This window comes from Aotus nancymaae, unplaced genomic scaffold (assembly GCF_030222135.1).
Source record: "Aotus nancymaae isolate 86718 unplaced genomic scaffold, 86718_ANA_hifiasm-v0.15.2.pri h1tg000036l, whole genome shotgun sequence".
In the NCBI taxonomy this organism is placed as follows: Eukaryota; Metazoa; Chordata; class Mammalia; order Primates; family Aotidae; genus Aotus; species Aotus nancymaae.
This window is the reverse complement of record NW_026988450.1, coordinates 67985155-68007006: the sequence shown is the minus strand read 5'-3', so window position 1 is coordinate 68007006 and position 21852 is coordinate 67985155. Positions and strand designations below refer to the sequence as shown.

Genomic DNA, 21852 nt, shown 5'->3' with positions numbered 1-21852 from the left:
TGGTGAAACCCCATCTCTACTAAAAATACAAAAATGAGCTGGGCTTCATAGCATCCACCTGTAATTCAAGCTACTAGGGAGACTGAGGCAGGAGAATCACTTGAACCCAGGAGGTGGAGTTTGCAGTTAGCCAAGATTGCACCATTGTACTCCAGCTTGGGCAACAAGAGCGAAACTCCGTCTCAAAAAAAAAAAAAAGAAGGAGAGAAAAAATAGAAAAAGTACTTAAACACTAGTAATTCTTGTTAACTTTAAAGCAGAGTCTTGAATATGGCTACAGAGGGAACATCATCTTTAGCTCTTGTCAATTCTGGAATGTTTCTCATTTGTGTTATGTCTTTGGAGGTATCAGTTGTTCTAGAGAAAGGAGATACACTCACTCCTGCTTCTGAATGTTTGTGTCTGTGTGTGTATCTGTGTTTTGGGGAATACTTGGAAGAAATCAATACAAAGTAATTGTTGATAGTAGAATTCAAGATGAATTTGATGGTAGATGGAAGTTTACCAACCTTTACCTAGTAATATTCTTTGCCAGTATTGGGGTAGAGCACATACCCTTTACTAAACAGTACAGCTGCAACTGCTACAGCTACAGCTACTTTGGGTCAAGACTAGACAAGGCACTTTACATATTTTGCCTGAAAACAGTGCAACATTCCAGGGAGATATAAAGCTTTGGGAATTACAGAGTACCAGAACTATAAAGAGCTGAGATTAGATTTGAACTCAGTTTTATATGACACTGAAGCCCATGTGCTTTCATCTGCAAATGCTTCTTATCATAAGAGTGGGAACAAAAGGAATATGTCAAAAGGAAATTCTGTTTTTCATGTACATTTTGTGACCTGAGTAGAGAGACTTTTTGCTCAATGACAAAAAAATTTGTATATCAATGTTTGGAAGTTGTTTCTGAAATACTGGATGCTTTGATATAAACTACTGTCCTCATTAGCTTCTCAGTAGGCATTACTCAGGCAGGACTCATGCCTGGGAGTAGTTGGATCTTCATTTCCATTTGCCCTCCGTAAGATAACCCAGCAGCCAACACCCAACTGGAGACCACCCAAAAGGTCAAGGAGAAGAATAATGGCCCAGGGGGATGGAGGCCTAGGATTCTAGTGCTGCTAGGCAGCTAAATTATTATGTACAAATCATAAACCTCCAGTTCCTTCATCAGTAAGTTGGAGATGATATTACTGATCTGCCCAGTGTACCTTTCAGGGTAACAGTAGATAGGTCATATGTAGAAAGCCAAGATTTAATATATATATATACACACACACACACACACACACACACACACACACACATATATATATATATATATAAAATTAAGTTATCAACAAGTGTTTGCCAGGTAGATAGAATATGATTGGCATTGTTGGAGATGGAGGAAACAGTGGTGAGTAAAACAGATGAAGTTCCTGTCCTTGTAAAGTTATTGTTCTGTTGTAGGATTTATCCAGTTGATAAATTATAGCATAATGTTTTCAGGGTTGGGGTAAGAAAGGACAGGGCACTAAAGAGAGGCCTTGAATCAAATCTCAGAGGAGGTGGAAATGGCAGCAAATGATAATAAGCACTTGTAAGACAAAAAAGGAGAAAGTCTGCAGGAAAAGGAAAGATCTTGGGTAGAGACTTTGTGGTAAGATATAAGAGCATATTATTGTGGGAGTGAATGTTTTAAAAAAAAAAAAAAAAAAACGAGGAGAGATTTTCATGTGGCTCTCAAGTCAGCCTGCTCATCTGTGGGAACATGAATCAGGAAGCTGAGGAGGGAACAGGACACAAACGCCAGTCTCTGTGACCCGAATTTGGAAGACAAAAAGAATGAGCGCTGGCGAAGTCCACACCACTTAAAAAGATTGGCCTCACAGTATTTTGCCAAATGTGGTATCTGGAGGAGAAGCTTGGCATGTACCAAAACTGCTGGAGACACTATTGTAAACAGAGAACTGGGGTGTGGAATGAAGGCTCTGTCTGGAATTCCGTGACAGGAATTCCCAGGCTGGGAAGACCAGGTTATACTAGATCCACTTTGCGAAATCCTGGAAACATTGCAAAAGCAGAGGCTTGCAGGCTAGTCTCCAGGGTTGCTGGTCTCCAGATAAAGATCTCAATGTGTGCAGAGAACACGATTCAACTACATTTTGTGGCTTAAGTTTTTGCTCAACAAAAACACATGAGTGGCTCCCCCAAGATGCCGTAAAGACTAGCAGAGTCAAGCTATGACTCGGAACCTGTGATTCTTTGATACTTTGATAAACTGAAAAAATAAAATCTAAATTTTTATTCTGGACCTTAAAATGTATGTTTCTTACTGAAGAGATTATTTCCTTTCTTTCTTAGATGAAACTGTTAAGCTCCAGGAAGACCCAAGTAGATTTTTTGGGTCATTGGGGACCTTGGTTAGATTTTTAGAGGCTGTAAAAACCACTGTATTTTTTTCCCCTTATTATGCTATTTTTGCTCGGTAACAATTGAGAAAAGGGCAGTCAGATAGTGATATTTTTATTATAGCTGTGTGCCAAAACCTGCAGTTATGACAATAACTTGGAAGCTATGGAACCCAAATTTCTGAAGCAAGTTGAGTCTATATATGTAGAGCAGTAGAGTGAATAGAGATGGAAAAGCTTTATTGAAGAAACTTTTCGGGAGAAAATGAATCTTTCTTTTCTTTTTTTTTTTTGAGATGGAGTCTTGCTCTGTCACTCAGACTGGAGTGCAGTGGCAAGATCTTGGCTAACTGCAGCCTCTACCTCCCAGGTTCAAGTGATTCTCCTGTCTCAGGCACCCAAGTAGCTGGGATTACAGGTGTGCGCTACCATGCCTGGCTAATTTTTGTATTTTCAGTAGAGACGGGGTTTCACCATGTTGGCTGGCTGGTCTTGAACTCCTGACCTGAGGCGATCTGCCTGCCTTGGCCTCCCAAAGTGGTATGATTACAGGCATGACCCACTGTGCTTGGAGGAGAAAATGAATCTTAAGACATCTCTGCCCCCTCTTGGACCCCTCACCTCACACTTTCCTCTTCATGTCTCTTCCATGAGGGATGAATATTTGTCATGCACTTTTGAGGGTAAGAAGGGACACTATTAACAATTATACCAGGGCAACAGGCATAAAATGGGACATGGGGCCAGTCTGGTTTAACTTCATATGTTCCGTAAAGGACTTTACTGGTGCCACCTCCACCCTATGTCCAGCATTTGTCATCCTCTGCATTCCCATCACACTCTGTAGCTATCTTTGATACGGACAGACCACATGGCATCTGTTGTTTGTGCCATGTTTGTGTCTCCCATTGACTCGTGAGCTCATTGAGGGTAAGAGCTCTATCTTAATCATCTTTGCCCAGTACCTCCATTCTACAGCCCAAGGTCTGGCACAACCAGGGTGCTTAGTGTTTGATGATAAAGAATAATGAATAGATTTGGAAGGAGATAGGCGACAGATGTGGGCAAGACTAGAGACGTTATTTCTGGTAGAGAGAATGGAAATAACATATATGATTAGCGTAATGTTGCTAACGATTATGAACAGAGTGTTGCAAATACATTAGCCTTTCTGGAATAGAGTGTTACACTGAATTCCTAGAAATGAGGAGGATTTAGAGGAAAACCTAGAGTTAGTGGAGACTATAGATTGTATGAGACTCTTGTTTGCTGGTTGCTCTAGGGAGGGATATTGTATATCCGAACATGGCTGCTATTTTGTTGTCCCCCTAAAGGAATCGATTAGATGCCAGGCTTGAATTTGAGTTTACAGCCAAGCTTGAATTTGAGTTTAGAGGACTATGTGTAGTAACCATGAAAACTTGAATGATAAAAAGAGAATAGCTTCTCAAAGAATTTTGGTACTTCTGCTTCCAGCTGAAACCAGGAAATTCAGAGACAGCAAAAATGAAAACAAGGAAAACATTAATGGAAATTTTGAACCTAGAAAAGGTTTGGTTTGAGTTTTGAAGGAAAGTCTGGGTTGTTTAACTGCTCCCAAATACTACTGTTATGATTTGCTGACATTTTATTTATTATATTTTATTTATTTAATATTGTCAGATTATGTTCTAATCCTTAGGGGGGGTTCCCAAATTTGGCAGCTTAACTAAGGCTTCTACATTTACTGCAATGCTGGAGCAGCCAAACTACCCGAACAGGCTTGTGTTGTAATAGTGTGGGCTGCTTTGTCTCAAATCAGCAGTTTAGAATGGTAAGACTTTAATTAAAGCAACATGTATACATAATTTAGTAAGTGTTTTTCAGAACTGGTTTTCTCTAGTAGAAAAAAATAGTATAAGAATTTTTGTTTATTTATTTATTTATCATGCAAGGAATTGTCAATTGCCTAAACCTCTAAATATTTTGGTCTGTAGGGCCCCAAATTTCCAAGAATCTATGGAAGTTTTGACTTTAGCCTATCCAAAGTGGGCAGATCAAGCTTCAGATATTTATTGCAGAGTGTGGAATAAAGATTTGCATACTGAAGTCCCATCTCTTCTTCCTCAGAGTAACATTTCAGACCTTTTTTTTCCTAAGAAGAGAGCTTTCCTTTGGAGGTCTGAATCTGCACTGGGGGTGTTAATTGAGTTCTTTGGTAACTGATGAACTTCCCTCTTCTGTATTTAGAAGACCGTCTTGAATGCCCACTTTTAAAAATCTATACATGTTCCTTTAAGTTCTTACCTAAACAGTTTTCGTCCATATGACAAAGCTGCTTACTTTAACTGCTCATTACTCCTCACTTTTTATGCTGAAGGAATGCATATTTGAGTTGCAGTTTGCATATAATGATCAAAGTGTGCCTTCTTCTTAATTAAGTCATTGGTGAACCTGATAAGCCTCTTCAGGGGTCAAAATAATTAATTCTACAAAAATCCAATCCTATTGGCTTTCCATTCAGCTGAATCATTTCAAAGTTATATAATGTTTCATTTATATACAAATTGTAAATTCTTTACAACTAAAAAAAGCATTACATAAAAACAGCATTTACATTATGGTTTTGATAACTGTAAGGCTTGACCCCTGCTTAGGTGATCAGATTAACCGGAAAAGTGTTAGAAAAACTAATGTGATTAAATTAAGGAGAAAGTGCGATATTAATAAGTTAGCTAGCATATTTTAGGTAACTTGACTCTTCCAATATTTCTTTAACGTTTGATGTAAAATCTAATACGCATCTAACGGTTTTTTTCTTTCTTTCTTAGAGAGACACCTCCTCTATGGGCGACCTGCAGTGCTCTTTCGGACGAGATATGATATTTTATATCACACTGACTTTGAAAGTGGTTATAGTGAAATATTCCTAATGCCACTCTGGACATCGTATACTGTTTCCAAACAGGTCATTGAGAAAACTGGATTTTATATTCTTTATTTTATTACAATCCTCACGTTGATACAGTGATTCCTTGCTTCACAGAATTTTGTCTTAGAAAATATTTTATTTTTTCTTAATGAAAGAAATCCTATGTTGGATTTATTGTAAGATATTTTGAATAAGTCTTTATTTAATATTCTGGTAATTCAATGGAAATATGTTAAACATTGAAGGGAGATTGCTAATTCTTTCATTTTCTTTCACTCCGCTTAAGTCATTGCCCAATAGTTACAGAAACTGCCAAGGTTTGTTTGTTTATTTTAATAGACCTTATTTTTTAAGAGCAAATTTTATTTCCCAGAAAGATTGAGTGGAAAGTGCAGAGCTTCCACATATGCATCCGCCCTCCAACCTCCCCCACTATCAGCATCTGGTTTTTTATTTTCTTTTTGAGACTGGGTCTTGCTCTGTCTCCCAGGCTGGAGTGCAGTGGCGTGATCTCAGCTCTCTGTAACCTCCGCTTCCTGGGATGAAGTGATTCTCTTGTCTCAGCCTCCCAAGTAGCTGGAATTACAGGCATGCACCACCATACCTGGCCAATTTTTGTATTTTTAGTAGAGACAGTGTTTCACCATGTTGGTCAGGCTGGTCTTGAACTCCTGACTTCAGGTGATCTACCTGTCTCGGCCTCCCAAAGTGCTGAGATTACAGGCATGAGCCCTACACCTGGCCCTGGTTTTTTAATAAAAGTTTTATGTTGAGGTTTCAGTTTTGATGAAGATGAGATAGATATATATATCAGGAATTAAAAAATGTTATTTGGCAGTTGAGGCATGTTTTAAATTTTTTAACACAAAGGAAGAGAACACTTCTACTGCCCCAAATACAATTTATTGCTAATCTGTAGTGTGTGCACATATTATGTTCTTGTATATTCTGTATACATACACACACACATACATGCATACAGATAAATAGTCAATTTAGAGGAGGTACATCTATATTATTTCTAAGAGTGTTATTTTATAAATTATCTTCCATGAGATCCTATTTATTATTTCAACAGTAGGATTTCTACTTTATGTTCTGCTTTCTATATTGTTTTACTTAAGACTTTGATAAAGATAGCTCTGTTGATTAAAAGAAGTTTGAAAATTTGTGGCTTACTGTACTTAAAACTAAGGGCTTTTAAAAAGAAGTCAGACTATCAAAGATTAAAAAAAAAAAGGAGTCAGGCTATCAGAACACAAGCTATAGGAGAAGCCAGAGGGGGTTTGATTTCAGCTGTTCATAACAGAGCCACGGCATTGCTGAGTGCCTCTGACTCTCATGCAGGCTGAGGTCTCTGCTATTCCTGAGCATCTGACCAGTTGTGTCCGGCCTGATGTCCGTGTTTCTCCAAGTTTCAGTCAGAACTGTTTGGCCTACAAAAATGATAAGCAGATGTCCTATGGATTCCTCTTTCCTCCTTGTAAGTTACAGAGTATGAATATCTCATGCCTCTAGAGGGATGTTATGCTGTGCATTCTTGGTATTTAGAATTTCAGTGGCTTGGGTTTTCTGCAAGAGAGGGTACTCAAAAGATGATAGAAATGAACTTTTATGGGATCCTTCCAAAATCAGCCAAAAAGTGACTAGCTTTCAAAAAATCCAGTTCTCCAGGGGAATTCTAATGTGCAAGGGAATCTTCTGTGTCCCCCTTACATCATTAAATGACAATCTGAAAAGGAAACAGTGAATCGTTAAGACACTAGTCCTTTATGTAAACTATAGAGGGGATTTCTTGATTTCTTAAGATTACCTGAGGTCAGGTATGAGCCACCACTGTAATCCCAAAGTAATCCCAGCACTTTGAGAGGCCAAGATGGGAGGGTTGCTTGAGTCCAGGAGTTTGAGATAAGCCTGGACAACATAGCAAGACCTTGTCTCTATAGAAAAATTTAAAAATTAGCTGAGCATGGTGGCACACGCCACAGTCCCTAATAATCGGGAGGCTGAGGTGGGAGGATCCCTTCAATCTGGGAGATTGAGGCTACAGTGAGCTGTGATCAGGCCACTGCACTTCAGCCTGGGTGACAGAGCAAGATTCCATCTCAAAAAAAAAAAAAAAAATCTGAAGCCCTTGAACCATCTCTCATTACCTTTATGACTTTTTTTTAAGTCTAAATGGCACTAATGAAATCAAAGAATTTTTTTACATAACATTGGTAGGCTCAAGAAGTGGATCGTAAGAAAAAACACTGTAAATGGCTTTTGGGAGAGAGCTATTGAGTGAAGAAGAGATTGAGTGGGAGGGAGTGAGGAGGTGTTGTATAAAGCAGTTAGGAGTAGGAATAGATTCATTTACTTCATGTTGTTTGGACCATGTAAGAAAATTCCTTTTTTTTTTTTTAACTGATGTAGGTTTTGGTAAGCAATATATACTATTTGTTTTCCTAATGTTTAGATCTGAGCTCTTCACCAGAGGCTAAATATGATGCATTCCTTGTAACCAATATGGTTCCAATGTATCCTGCTTTCAAACGTAAGTCCACTATTTACCTGATACACTGTTATTTATGAAAATAAACATTTCTAAATTTACCCCTTACCTTTTCTACCTCTATGTTAATTTTAATAAGAATACTTTTCATGTGTTTAGCCTTTATAATTTTTGAGGACCTTTCATGTAAACTTCTGACTGTTGATCCAAAATTTGAATCTGTGAGGGAGGTTGGCTGGTAGTTTATCCCTTGTTTATAATTAAAAAATTGATATAACGGCCGGGCGCGGTGGCTCAAGCCTGTAATCCCAGCACTTTGGGAGGCCGAGGCGGGTGGATCACGAGGTCAAGAGATCGAGACCATCCTGGTCAACATTGTGAAACCCCGTCTCTACTAATACAAAAAAATTAGCTGGGCACGGTGGCGCGTGCCTGTAATCCCAGCTACTCAGGAGGCTGAGGCAGGAGAATTGCCTGAACCCAGGAGTCGGAGGTTGCGGTGAGCCGAGATCGCGCCATTGCACTCCAGCCTGGGTAACAAGAGCGAGACTCTGTCTCAAAAAAAAAAAAAAAAAAATTGATATAACAAAAAATGACCACAGGTCATACATGGTAGAAACTGAACTAACCCAAGTTTGTGTTTTTCTTGTAATCTGGTTGTTATTTTTATTTCAATGCTTATTGTTTTAATGGTTAAAAAGGGTCTTCACTGTATTTTGAAGAACACTTGCTATTTAACAGCATCTATATTTATTTGTTCAGCATTACAGTAAAAGCCAGTGGCACCTCTTCCTCTTGGGGCGATGACATATTCTGAATGTTGACCCTGAAACCCAGTAAGAGCCAAAAGTGTTTTCTGAGTCATCAGAGAATTTTTATTTCAGATGGTTTTAGTGCTATACCAATTATTATTTTGATTTCTTTAAACATGTGTAATTTCTTTGTACCCAACATACATATTTGTGGATGCTAGTGAAGTAAAGAATTGTATAGGCACAATGAGCTTGGGCCCAAAAAACCAAGTCCCTGGAGTGTGACCATAGGCTGTATGATCATAGAAATGTCATTAAACTTCTCATTTGTAAAATTAAGAGGTTTGATTGCATGACCTCTAAGGTCTGTATGGATTTCTGACTTAATTATCCAATGGCCAAAGCAATTCATTTTTTGTTTCTTTAACTGTTCATTTGTGTCTCCATCCATCCTTTTATCTAGCCGTGTGTTCAAAGAGTCAGCATTATGAAGTAGCTTTTACCATTTTTCAGTACGTTTGAAGTGGACAGACCTTACATTGTTATGGGAAAGGTAGGAAATGGAAGCACCTCTATGTGCTTCAACTTGCTGGAGGAGGTTTAGGCTGTGTTACAGGACTGTCAGGGCTGAAAGGGAGTCTCAAAATAGGAATGGGCGATTGTGGAGCGTCGACTACAGTGGCAGGCCTCTGCAGCTTAATACTGGTGAAAAGGGCCACACGGTTTAGAGACAAGTATGTTTATTTGATGTCCTAGTTGGTAAATAAAGGTTTATTCAAAGATAGAATTTATTGCTTATGAGTGAAAAATTAAAGTATGCTTTTAAAAGGTTTCTTGGTTTGTTCTCAGACCCAACTGAGAAAACGTGTCAGAAACTCACATAGTTAACATTTATCACAATATTACATAGAATGCAGCTTCATTTAATTTCGGTAAATCGGGGTTTCCTGGATTTCTTTATTCTTTATTGGTGTGTTTTTTGACCAAATGGTAATCAAGGCAGCACACGGTACCACCCTGAGGCTGGTGTGGAGAAGGCCTTTCACAGAGAGCTTGCTGTTCTCCACGAGGGGGGCGGTTTCTTACATGCCACATTTCTGCGGGCCTGGCCTTTTGACTGTTCTCATTGTTATTTCTTTCCTTCTCTCCTTCTCCATTTTTTCTTAATGTTTAAGTTAACATTGGAGCTCCTTTCTTACCATTTGGCTTCTTTCTCGACTGCAAATAATTATCTAAGGTATTTTGGCTCTTGTGGGCTGCTCTGCCATTCAGAGTTTCAGGAGGCACGAAGAGCAATTGAAGCGCTATGAGAAGGACGGCCAGGTGCTTTTTAATAAGGGGAGAGGAGGGGCTAACAGCTAGAACCTCATGACCTCCTTGTTGAAGACAGCATGGCGAATTGGATCTAGTGTTTCAGAACCAACCCACGGCTTGCCTATCCTGTCTTCTTCTGTTATTCTCTTGTTTTTCTCTATTTCCTTTCTGCCCCTCTGGTTGGCCATTATGTAAGTTAGTGGCAGAGGGGACAAGCAGTTCTCTGCAGGGGATGACAGTGAAAGTGAGTAATGAATTATAGAGGAGAAACTCAACATGCACAGATGAGGGAATGAGTTTTTCAGGCAAAGAAAAGAACAAGGGCAAAAGCTTAGCCTGAAATAAGTTTGGCAAGGTTAGGGGACAGGAAGAAAGCCTTGCGCCTGCTAGGGAAAGGGGGAGGAAGTAAAGTCACAGAGGTAGGCAGAGACTATGGTAGGGAGTTGGCTTTCATTCTAATTACAATGAAAAATAATCGGGAGTATTGGAAATGGGTGGGGTGTGTGTGTGTGTGTGTGTGTGTGTGTGTGTGTGTGTGTGTGTGTGTCTGTGTGTGTCTGTGTCTGTGTATGCAAGAGAGAGAGATGACCTGACTTATGGTCTAAAAGGATCCGTCAGGTTTCTATATGGGGGAGTGGGCTACAGGGTTCAAGGGAAGTAAGCATTTCACAGGGAGCCCAGGGAGTAGTCTTTTGTGCTGTGATAGTTCACTTCAGAGAGGATGGTGAGTTAGACCAGGATAAAAGCAGTGAAAAGGTGAGAGGTGGTCAGATTTGGGATGATTGGGGTGTACTTTGGTGACAGCACTGACAGAAGTGGTTCACATGTGTCTGTTGCAAGGAGAGAAAACAAGGACAACTCTGAGGCTTTTGGCCTGAACATCTGGGTGAGTGCCAGAGCTATTGATTATGATGGAGAAGGCGAGGGTTCGGGTAGGTTTAGGAAGGAACATTAAGACTTCTGTTTGGATAATGTTTTGCTTGACATGAATATTAGGTATTCCAGTGCATCAGGAGGTAGGTGGTTTGATACTATGTCTGTAGCTCTGGGAAAGGTCAAGGATAAAGCTTAAACAGGAACTAGCATGTTGATGACATCATGAAGGATGAGAAGATAGAGTAAACCCTTATTTTCATTACTCTGAAACGCCATGCTTCCTCTTTTGCACATTCTGTTCCCTCTGCCTAGCATGTTCTGCCTGAGAAATACCACCTACTTATTCATGCTTTGGACCTCAGCTTGGGAACCTCTTCATCTGGGAATCCTTTCCTGACTTACTGGACTGGGTTAAACCCCCTACCATCCGTCTCGTAGCTCTACATTGTTGCCTTTGCTGGTTTGTAAATGACACACACACACACTGGTGATGCCATAGAATGGATTCATCTCATGAATCACGACAACTCTCTCGTCTCTTGGCTTGTGACGTTTGGCTTGTAGCATGCATCCTAGAGAGAATTTGGCCAGATTAAGGAGTTTTCTTCATGAAGAATTGATTTTCGTCTTTGCACAGGGGTCTGGAATTATTTCCAAAGGGTATTGGTGAAGAAATATGCTTCAGAAAGAAATGGAGTTAACGTGATAAGTGGGCCAATCTTTGACTATGACTACGATGGCTTACGTGACACAGAGGACAAAATCAAACAGTAAGCCTTTCATTTCTACTCAGTGTGTGATTCTTAAGTCCCAAGTTCTCACTCAAGGGGTTTTTCAAATATTCATATACTGGAGAAGAGATGATACCCCTTTAATCTTTTCCTCTTTGAATCTGGTTTTGAATTTTTCAATTCTTTTTTTTTTTTTTTTTGAGATGGAGTCTTGCTCTGTTACCCAGGCTGGGGTGCAGTGGTGTGATCTTGGCTCACTGCAACCTCCATCTCCTGGGTTCAAGTGATTCTCCTGCCCAGCCTCCCAAGTAACTGGGATTACAGGCACCCATCACTATGCCCAGCTAATTTTTATATTTTTAGTAGAGATGGGATTTCACCATGTTGGTCAGGCTGGTCTTGAACTCCTGATCTCAAGTGATCTACCTGCTTCGGCCTCCCAAAGTGCTGGGATTACAGATGTGAATCACTATGCCCAGCCCAAATTTTTCAATTCTTTTGATTAAATGGGCATTGGTGATTGAAATGGAATTTTGGGTTTTGTGGTAAATAAATGCACTTTTACATTCTATGAAAGAAAATGTATCAAAAGATTTAATTTTTTTGTCATATCTTCAACAACTCTTCAATGGGAAGATGATCATTCCCACTTATCTTCATTGTTTGGGAGGGACTTATGTAATCACTTAGATTTCCTGAGTCAGTACATCTCAATAGGAAACTGCATATGGACTTGGATTGAATCTGGTTATCTCTGTCTCTTTGATGCTGTTGGGCATATAAAAGCTATTCTCTATGCTCATAAGGGACCCACAGTCTAGTGGAGAAGGCAAGATTTCTGGTGATTGGGATGTATTTTGGTTGTATAAAATTAAATAACAACATTCTGAATTTGTTGGCAAATTCAGAATGTTGTTATTTAATTTTATACAAGCATGAAACAATCAGAGAGCAGCCCAGCATATAAGAGAGGGTTTAGTTGTGATTTAGAGATAATTATAGAATAAATTGCGATTTTATAAATACAGATGAATAATAAGATAGAAAGTACCTTCTTTTCCAGTCATTTGGAAGAGAAATTTTGTCTAAATTGCACATTTGTTTTATTGCTGATCACTATTATCAGCCAAAATTAAGTTAGTAGTTCAATCATAATATTGATATTTGGGAAACAAATAAAATTAAGATAATAGAAAACCAGGCAAGGAATGATGAATTTCTGTACTTCTCTCTACTGGAAAATATTTTTATATCTCTAGGTCCATCACTAGCACACTTAGTACTTCCTTTGGTAAATGAGTTCTTTGTATTAAGTTCTACATCTCATTGTAGCTTGAAAGGGTCATTATTCTCCTAGCTCTAATGTCTCTTGCCTCTTGTCCATTTTATACAACTCTAGGAAAGTTATCTTCCTGAAACGTGGATCTAATAATGAATGACACTCAGCACAAAAACCTTCAATGGATCATTTCTACCTAAGTAATAACGGCCCAATCCACCTCCTAGCATTCAGAACCCACCATAATTTGGCTTTTATTGACTCCTTTAGCCTTTCATTTCTACTGCATTGATCTATGCACCACTACCTGTCTCCAATTCTTAGATCGATCCATTTTCTTTGCCTGGAATATCTTTCTCACTCTGCCAGGTTGAGGAGTGAGAGGATTCCAGGCAAAGAAAACATTATCTTCAAAGACATAGAAGTGGGCTAGTACTTAGAAGTGAAAAATGATTCAACTGAATGGGCATTAATTTTGGTGACTTAGGCAATATTCATTGGTCACCATTTAAAAAAGGAAGCTTCCGGGCCGGGCGCGGTGGCTCACGCCTGTAATCCCAGCACTTTGGGAGGCCGAGGCGGGTGGATCACGAGGCCGAGATCGAGACCATCCTGGTCAACATGGTGAAACCCCGTCTCTACTAAAAATACAAAAAATAAGCTGGGCATGGTGGCGCGTGCCTGTAATCCCAGCTACTCAGGAGGCTGAGGCAGGAGAATTGCCTGAACCCAGGAGGCGGAGGTTGCGGTGAGCCGAGATCGCGCCATTGCACTCCAGCCTGGGTAACAAGAGCGAAACTCCGTCTCAAAAAAAAAAAAAAAAAAGGAAGCTTCAACATCAACTCATCTACTGTGACTTAGTTTTACCTTCCTGTTTCAGGTACGTGGAAGGCAGTTCCATTCCTGTTCCAACTCACTACTACAGCATCATCACCAGCTGTCTGGACTTCACTCAGCCTGCCGACAAGTGTGATGGCCCTCTCTCTGTGTCCTCCTTCATCTTGCCTCACCGGCCTGACAACGATGAGAGCTGCAATGTGAGTTTACAGAGGGAGTCCTTTAGGATTTGCTTCCGTAGTTCACCTTTGTTTCTTAATTTATATTTCCATTATGGAACTGGAACACACTTACTATAAAGCATTAGCCCTAAACAGAAAAAAGAAAGGAACCAAACAGAACTTTGCTTAGCACATAGGAATTTTGTTTTCTATTGGTTTTTTATTTTTCAATGTGTGTGCATTTAACATAATTCTATAGACGTGTGCAATTCTGAGAACTAAGTATCCAAATGTTTTTCATTTCGCGAACGAAAGTGGAGAATGACAAAATTTTATAAAAAGAAAGTGGAAAGTAGCAAAATGTTGATAATTGTTGAAACTTGGTAAGAGGTCATGGAAGTTTATATTATTCTCTTTACTTTTCTGGATGTTTGAAAATTTCCATATTAAAAGCTTTTTTTTTTTTTGAGATGGAATTTTGCTCTGTTGCCCAGACTGGAGTGCAGTGGTGCGATCTTGACTCACTGCAACATCCACCTCCTGGGTTCAAGTAATTCTCCTGCCTCAGCCTCCCAAGTGGCTGGTATTACAGGCAGGCACCACCGTGCCCAGCTAATTTTTGGAATTTTAGTAGAGATGGGGTTTCACCATGTTGGCCAGGCTGGTCTTGAACTTCTGACCTCAGGTGATCCACCCACCTTGGCTTCCCAAAGTGCTGGTATTACAGGCATGAGCCACTGTGCCCAGCCCATAAAAAAACTTTTTAATGCACACACACACACAGCAAGAGCGAGCAAGAGAGAAATCTATACCTTACTAATCAGGTTTGCTACTAGTTATGATGGTGGTGTAACAGTCACTTTTCTCAGATATGACAGATGACTCCTGATTCACTCTTCCTCCGGGGAGACAGCTGGGATACAAGATGACATCATGAAAACACTAGGGAGAAAGATAGGAGCCATGCTATATGCTGCTGGCCCTGTACTAACTTGGCACTCAGGGACAAATCAAAAAATCTTCAGGTCCTTTTAATGTGGTTAAGTCTGTGCTCAAAGGTTGATTTTAGAAGTAATAGTCTATGCTTTTGTTTCACATAATAGAAGGAGTAGAGATGTAATATACAGAAGATAACCTTTAGTCAACAAGTACTACTCAAATTCCTAAGTGTATAAGGTACTCTAGGAGAAACAATAGTATATTAGACATAGTCACTATTCCTAGGCAGCCTTAAGAGCGGGTTAACAAATAAAACAGCTATGGAAATGGCAATACTGAAAGGCAGGGAGCCATAAGAATAGCTTCAACAGAGATGATCAGCTTCATGGGCAAGATAGTTTTTGATCCATTACTTTAGTTATGGGTGAAGATTGAGGCTATGAATGTAGAAGAAAATTAGAAATTTTAAATATATCCCAGAAAGTGAATTAAGTTTTGCCTGAATATTGTAAATGAGAGCCAGTAGTGGGAGAAAAGATTTTAAAAGTTGATTGGAATCAAATTTTTAGAAAAATAGAGTAGCAGTAGTAACAATTGTAGTCATAATAGTAGCAGCAGTAGTCGTGGTTGTTATCATGTATTGAGTACCTGTTGTGATCCAGTCTCTGTGCAGGTCCTCTACATATATTATTTCTAATCATATAATCACAGTGCGAGGCAAATATGTATATATATGATCTCTCCCCTGCCTTTGGTAGCTGTTGAGAAACCTGTAGCTAATAAGGGAAAAGTGTGTTGTGCGGTTACCTTGGTTAGTCAGTAGAAGAGCAGAGGTTCAGATTTAAGGCCTCTGACTCCAAGAGTCCATCCTCTTTCCAGTTTATCAGATTTCCTTAGTCTAACCTTGGAACTTTAGGAATTTTTTCTTACTTTTCAGGCATTAGGTACCCAAGGAAAATGTTTAGTTGGAAGAGCAACATTTTAGGCTTTGCTTTAGGAAAATAAGTTTGAAATGGAGGAGGCTGAACGTGGTGCTTGAAGGGCTTTGGCAAGATTCACAGGAGTGAGGCAAGAGAACTTGAACTGGGACTGTGGCCTTGGAGATTTAAAGAGAAGGATGGAAGACAACAATATTATACTTGAAGGATCAGTAGGGTTTTATAAATGATGGAACGGGTGTAGAGAAATGTGGAAACTGCCATTGAGAGACAAGCTGTTATCAGCTTATTGGCTTGACCTTCTCAGTTTTGGTTGTTTATAACCACAAGAGTACCGGGGGATGTAATGCCTCCATATAACATGGTATACATTCTCTGAGCTTCAGTTTTATTACAAACTTGTGGGAGGTGGAATTCTTGCAGAATATTAAGCAGTTGTATTATGGGGTAAAATTAAAAATTGCCATACAGTTCTAAGATAAAGAAAAGACTACAAATAAATTTTATGTACATAGTAGGCCATTTAAGGTATACTTAGATTCCTGAGGAATACATGTTCAAGTTCTGTCATTAGAGGAATTGGTGATGGGGAGTTTTTATAATACTGCTCTAAACTCTGTGCAAAGGATGTTCTGTAATTGATCTAAATTTTATATCTGAAAAATGAAATCCTCTGAAATCCTCACAGGTTTTCCTCTCTCTACTGGTTCCTGACTCTGCACAGTTTGGAGATGTTTCTTGTAGAGTTCATGGCCAGCATGCCTCTCGTTGAAGGCTCACCTGTTCACATAGACATCTGTCCTTGCTGTGAATTTTACCTTAAAACTGCTGGGGCTTGAATTCACAAACCTGGGGAGAAAGGGAGAAAAGACAGGTGAAGAATAAATACCCATAATGAGGAAGACAAGCAAGCTCATGGGTTTTTTCTTTTGTTTGCATTAATATTCTAAGTGGTTTATTTTTAACGTCTTTCCTGTCCTTCCTACCTTGCTGCACATGAACTTTTATTTGAATTCTGTTAGTTTTGCATCTTGCAGAACAGTCTTCATCAGCAAATACTTCTGTGGACTGCCAGCTAACATCAAGGCAGAGGATATTTTCTTCATGTGCAACATAGCCAGTATTTCCTAATGTTGATAGATTTCAGGGCGTGAGGACCAGAAGAGACTGCCTCTCAATGAAATTGGCAAATCACTTCCCAAGGAAAGAAATAGCAAAAGACAGATGTTTTTTCAGAATCCTTATAATCCCAGCTAGCCATTATTTAAATTAGGAAAAATCTTTTCACCCCTGTCCACACATTCGAATGACTCCATTTACAAATGACTGCAAAAAATTGGACTGACTGACCATTGAAAAATCAAACAAATGAGCTGAATATGAAAATTCTCTCAAAATACATGCTCATACTTGCCCTGCTTAGTCTGAGGGGGTCCTGACCCATCTGGAGACCTCCTACTTCGTTAATTATAGGGTCACACTGAGGATTGGTCAGTACCATTGTGGGTAGAGTTATATTTAGGTCTTTCCTTTCCTGTGAATCGCAGAGATCTTGGTTAGGTTGGGTTAGGAGGGTGGGACATGAAGGTTAAAATCCTTACTTCCCCACCCTGCAAAGCAATTTCTTCCCCTTTTTTCATTTTTCCTGGGATGGCCGGGAATCAGTTTCCTGAACCAACACCCTTCTGGAACATATTTAGCCCTGGCATAATCTGCTGCAGTTCCCTGTCCAGGTCTGTGGGTTGGAGCTTTCCGAGAAAGCCCATTGCAGGTTCTTGGGCTTTGGTGGATAGTTCATTGAGACCACTAGTGGCAAAGAGTTGGATGAGGGCATGTCTGAATATTCTCAGCCCTGGGACATGCAGCCACCCTGCAACCAGTAGAAGGACTCTGGGAAGCCATTGCAATTCCACGGGCGTTTGTGAACGGAATTACTTGCAAAGGCCCTCCTGCTCTATGTCTACTAACAAAAGTAGACACCGTTCCATGTTCACAGGGCTCGCAGATTTCACTCTTTCCCTCAATTTCTCACAAAAATGAAAGGAGCTATTTTTGAGATGCAAAGAACTGCTTCGCTGGAATTACCTTTTGGTTTCAGGTTAGACATGAAATAAGTTGTTTGATGTAGGACATTTGAATATCTTTCATCTGGAACTCGTGTCAATGGGGCAGTTTTCGGCAAGCAGCTAAGACAGACAGAGATTCACTTCCTTTCTTCCGTGTTTCCTTACTTTACCTTCCCCCCCCGCCGCCCCCCGCTTCCTTCTTCTCCTTTCTACCTCCCAGGGAGCTGCAGAAGTAAGCATTATTATCCTTGTGAACCAAGGAAGAAACTGAGGCCTCAAGAAGTCAAGTAGCTCGACCAAGGTTTCATAGCCAAGAAATAGTAGAGCCTCATTTCCAGCTCTGGCCTCTTGGGCTGCAAAGTGCCAGTTGTATCCACTGAGCAGCTTCGAGTTGACCTCATTTCAAATAGCAATTCATGCATACGAGTAGATGATGTAGTTGATGTAGCAGTTTCTTTTGAAAAACTAGGAATGCACACACACAATTTTGTGCATTAGGCTTAAGTTCTTCACTTTCCTTGGGAAGCAGAAGCGTATTCCAAATTACTTGTACTCTGTGCTCAATATTGCAATTTGACAGCTTGGAAAAGAAACAAATTACTGAATTCCCTAGGGCCTTTGGTTTTCCTAATTTTGATTTATGTTCTGAGAACCCATTGAGTCAAATGCCCTCTGACACCACGTGTCTCGTTTATTTGGTACAGTTAATTGCTGTTGAAAATGTTTACGGCCAAGGGCAGGTATTTGTGGCACATTACCAATAGGAATGCGGTAGAGTGGCAGGGACACCAGGAAGGATCAACATGCATTGGCTCTGTGTGCAAGAGTGCACAGAGGTCATTTGTGGACTTGGAGTAAACTATTTGGAGAAACTCCTCTGGAAAATTCTGATTCTGATTTTATTCTATTTCCATTGCAGAACTCAGAGGATGAGTCGAAATGGGTAGAAGAACTCATGAAGATGCACACAGCTCGGGTGCGTGACATTGAACATCTTACCAGTCTGGACTTCTTCCGAAAGACTAGCCGCAGCTACCCAGAAATTCTGACACTCAAGACATACCTGCATACATATGAGAGCGAGATTTAACTTTCTGAGCATCTGCAGTACAGTCTTATCAACTGGTTGTATATTTTTATATTGTTTTTGTATTTATTAATTTGAAACCAGGACATTAAAAATGTTAGTATTTTAATCCTGTACCAAATCTGACATATTATGCCTGAATGACTCCACTGTTTTTCTCTAATGCTTGATTTAGGTAGCCTTGTGTTCTGAGTAGAGCTTGTAATAGATACTGCAGCTCGAGTTTTTAGTGGAAGCTTCTAAATGGTGCTGCAGATTTAATATTTGCATTGAGGAAATATTAATTTTCCAATGCACAGTTGCCACATTTAGTCCTGTACTATATGGAAACACTGATTTTGTAAAGTTGCCTTTATTTGCTGTTAACTGTTAACTATGACAGATATATTTAAGCCTTATAAACCAATCTTAAACATAATAAATCAGACATTCAGTTTTTTTCTGGTTTTATTTGGCTTTTATTTCACTCATAAATTAGAGGGTTTGTTTCAGGTGTATGCATACCTGTAAGAAATACATTTCTTATACTAGGCCTTTTTCCTAGTTGATATATGACATTTAATCACAGTGGCCTGGAGGAGATGGTTTAGGTACATATCTATAGGAAATGAGAAGGGAAGAGGGAAAGATAAATTAGAAGGACTTCTGAGTACAGTCTCTCAATGTATCTCTTTTAAAATTATTTTGAAGTTTGGAAAAATATTTTGAAGTTTTGACCAAGTTGGTTTGAAACCATAAGTATTAGAGTCAATTTAAATTGCATTGAACATATATTCTGTGCAAGGTATTGACCCAAGAACCCTGAAAGATATAAAGAGAAATAAGATAGTGAGGTGAGATATAGATATAAACACGTAATTAGCCAATCCAGGTAGAGAATAATAAATGCCAAGTGAAAAGTATTAGTAACAACACAATACGACAGAAAGGTCTGAATAGTAATATGTGGGATGATTTTAGATGGACATAGTTATGGCTTTAAATACTAATGATGCATGGAGTGAGGAAGTCATTCAAAATTTGTCCTTCTGATTATGTCATAGAGAAAGACTCAGAATAGTGTCATATCTCTAACAGTAGTTAATCTCCCTTAAAAAAAGAAAACAGGCCAGGTGCAATGGCTTGCTCCTGTAATCCCAGCATTTTGGAAGGCTGAGGCAGGCAGATCACTTGAGGTTGGGAGTTCAAGACTAGCCTGGTCAACATGGTGAGACTCTTGTCTCTAGTAAAAATACAAAAAAAGAAAAAAAGCTCCTGCATAGTGGCACACACCTGTAATCTCAGCTACTCAGGAGACTGAGACAGGGGAATAACTTAGAACCTAGGAGGCAGAGGTTGCAGTGAGCCAAGATGGCCCCACTGCTTTCTAGCCCTGGGTGATAGAGTGAGACTCCATCTCAAAAAAGGAAAAAAAAAAAAAAAAAAAAGAAAAAGAAAACAGAAGAAAATAGCCTATTATTTTATTTTTAATTGTTCCCTTTTATGGTCAGTGAAATGACTTTTAATTTCTATAATCTTCCTTAGAAATAACATTTATATAGGAAGAAAGACATTATGACAGAAATAATTTCTATCAAAAGTAGCAGTAAATTTGATGGTATGGAGGCTATATGAAAAATTGGGAAGACAGTAAGGGAAAAACTGATGTCTGGGAAATACAGCTGTAGGAATACACTGGAAGAAGTGACCCTGGTGATGCTAATGTGGCTGCATTTATAGAGCACTCGCTATGTTCCAGGCATGTCTCTGGCACTTCCTATGGTTTGTCTTTGAACGCTGAAAAAATGCGAAGCTTAGAGAAGATTTCATGGAAAGAAGAAGAATGAAGATATGAATGAGGAAGGATGCTTGAATTGGGCTTTGGAGTTTGGGGTAGGGTGAAAGGGTGGTAGAAATGAATTAGAATATGAATCATTATTCATTTAATATTTAACAATTATTTGTTGAGCATCTACTATATGCCAGTACCTATACAGGTTGAGTATCCCAAAGCCAAGAATCTGATATCTGAAATGTTCCCAAATCTGACATTTTTTGAGTACCAACACAATGCTCAGAGGAAATGCTTACTGGGACATTGTGGGTTTCAGATTTTTGGATTTGGGATGCTCAACCCAGGCATAATGCAAATATTCCAAAATTTGAAAAACAAAAAAATCCGAAACACTTCAGAGCATTTCAGATACACAAAGGATACTTTCCATTGAGAATAAAACAATGAATAAATAAACATAGTTCCTAACCTCACAGAACTCCCACTTTAATGAAAGAGACCCCTTTAAACATCTCCAGAGCTTGGTTATAATGTGTGCTGTGAAAGAATTAAACAGGTGGAGGACAGTGACAAGAAGATGGAAAAGGAATGGCTTCATAGGTGACTTTCCAGCCAAGACGCAGGAGATGAGAAGAGCTGGCCTTGAGAAAAAGAGGGACAATGAGGAAGAGCATGGCCAAGGACTGGGGTCGGGGAAAGATCTTGGGCTGTGTGAGAATCTGAAAGAAAACAGGTGTGTCCGAACACAGTGATGAGGTGGGTTGGGACCAGGTCAGGTCCCATTGAGGCCCAATAGGTCCTACTTAGGCATTTTGATTCCATTCTAAATGCAATGAGAAGTAATGGAAATGTCTCTGACAGAAGTGTGACAGGATCTGATTTAAGGTCCCACTCAGTACGTTAACCCCATGTATTAGGTTTGTGCAAAAGCTGATTTCGGTTTTCACCACTGAAAGCGATGGTGAAAACTGCAATTAATTTTGCACCAATCTAATAATCACATGCTATTCTCTAGATACGATGCCACATAAAAATACATCTGATAGGCCGGGCACGGTGGCTCAAGCCTGTAATCCCAGCACTTTGGGAGGCCGAGGCGGGTGGATCACAAGGTCAAGAGATCGAGACCATCCTGGTCAACATGGTGAAACCCCGTCTCTACTAATACAAAAAATTAGCTGGGCATGGTGGCGCGTGCCTGTAATCCCAGCTACTCAGGAGGCTGAGGCAGGAGAATTGCCTGAACCCAGGAGGCGGAGGTTGCAGTGAGCCGAGATCGCGCCATTGCACTCCTGCC

At 39.7% G+C, this 21852-nt stretch overlaps 1 protein-coding gene across 2 annotated transcripts in view; it reads left to right on the top strand.

Moving 5' to 3' along the window:
• ENPP2 (ectonucleotide pyrophosphatase/phosphodiesterase 2) overlaps window positions 1-19219 on the top strand; it is an 82078-nt gene extending 62859 nt beyond the window's left edge. The window contains exons 20-26 of one of the 2 annotated variants that reach the window (XM_021671266.2): window positions 3873-3947; window positions 5207-5343; window positions 6655-6790; window positions 7766-7843; window positions 11381-11513; window positions 13634-13790; window positions 18614-19219. In XM_021671266.2, the coding sequence (XP_021526941.2) occupies window positions 3873-3947; window positions 5207-5343; window positions 6655-6790; window positions 7766-7843; window positions 11381-11513; window positions 13634-13790; window positions 18614-18784 (887 nt within the window). In that variant the 3' untranslated portion in view covers window positions 18785-19219. The remainder of the gene's footprint in view (window positions 1-3872; window positions 3948-5206; window positions 5344-6654; window positions 6791-7765; window positions 7844-11380; window positions 11514-13633; window positions 13791-18613) is intronic. The other variant, XM_064384548.1, reaches the window with a different exon arrangement.
• The last annotated feature ends 2633 nt before the right edge of the window (window positions 19220-21852 follow it).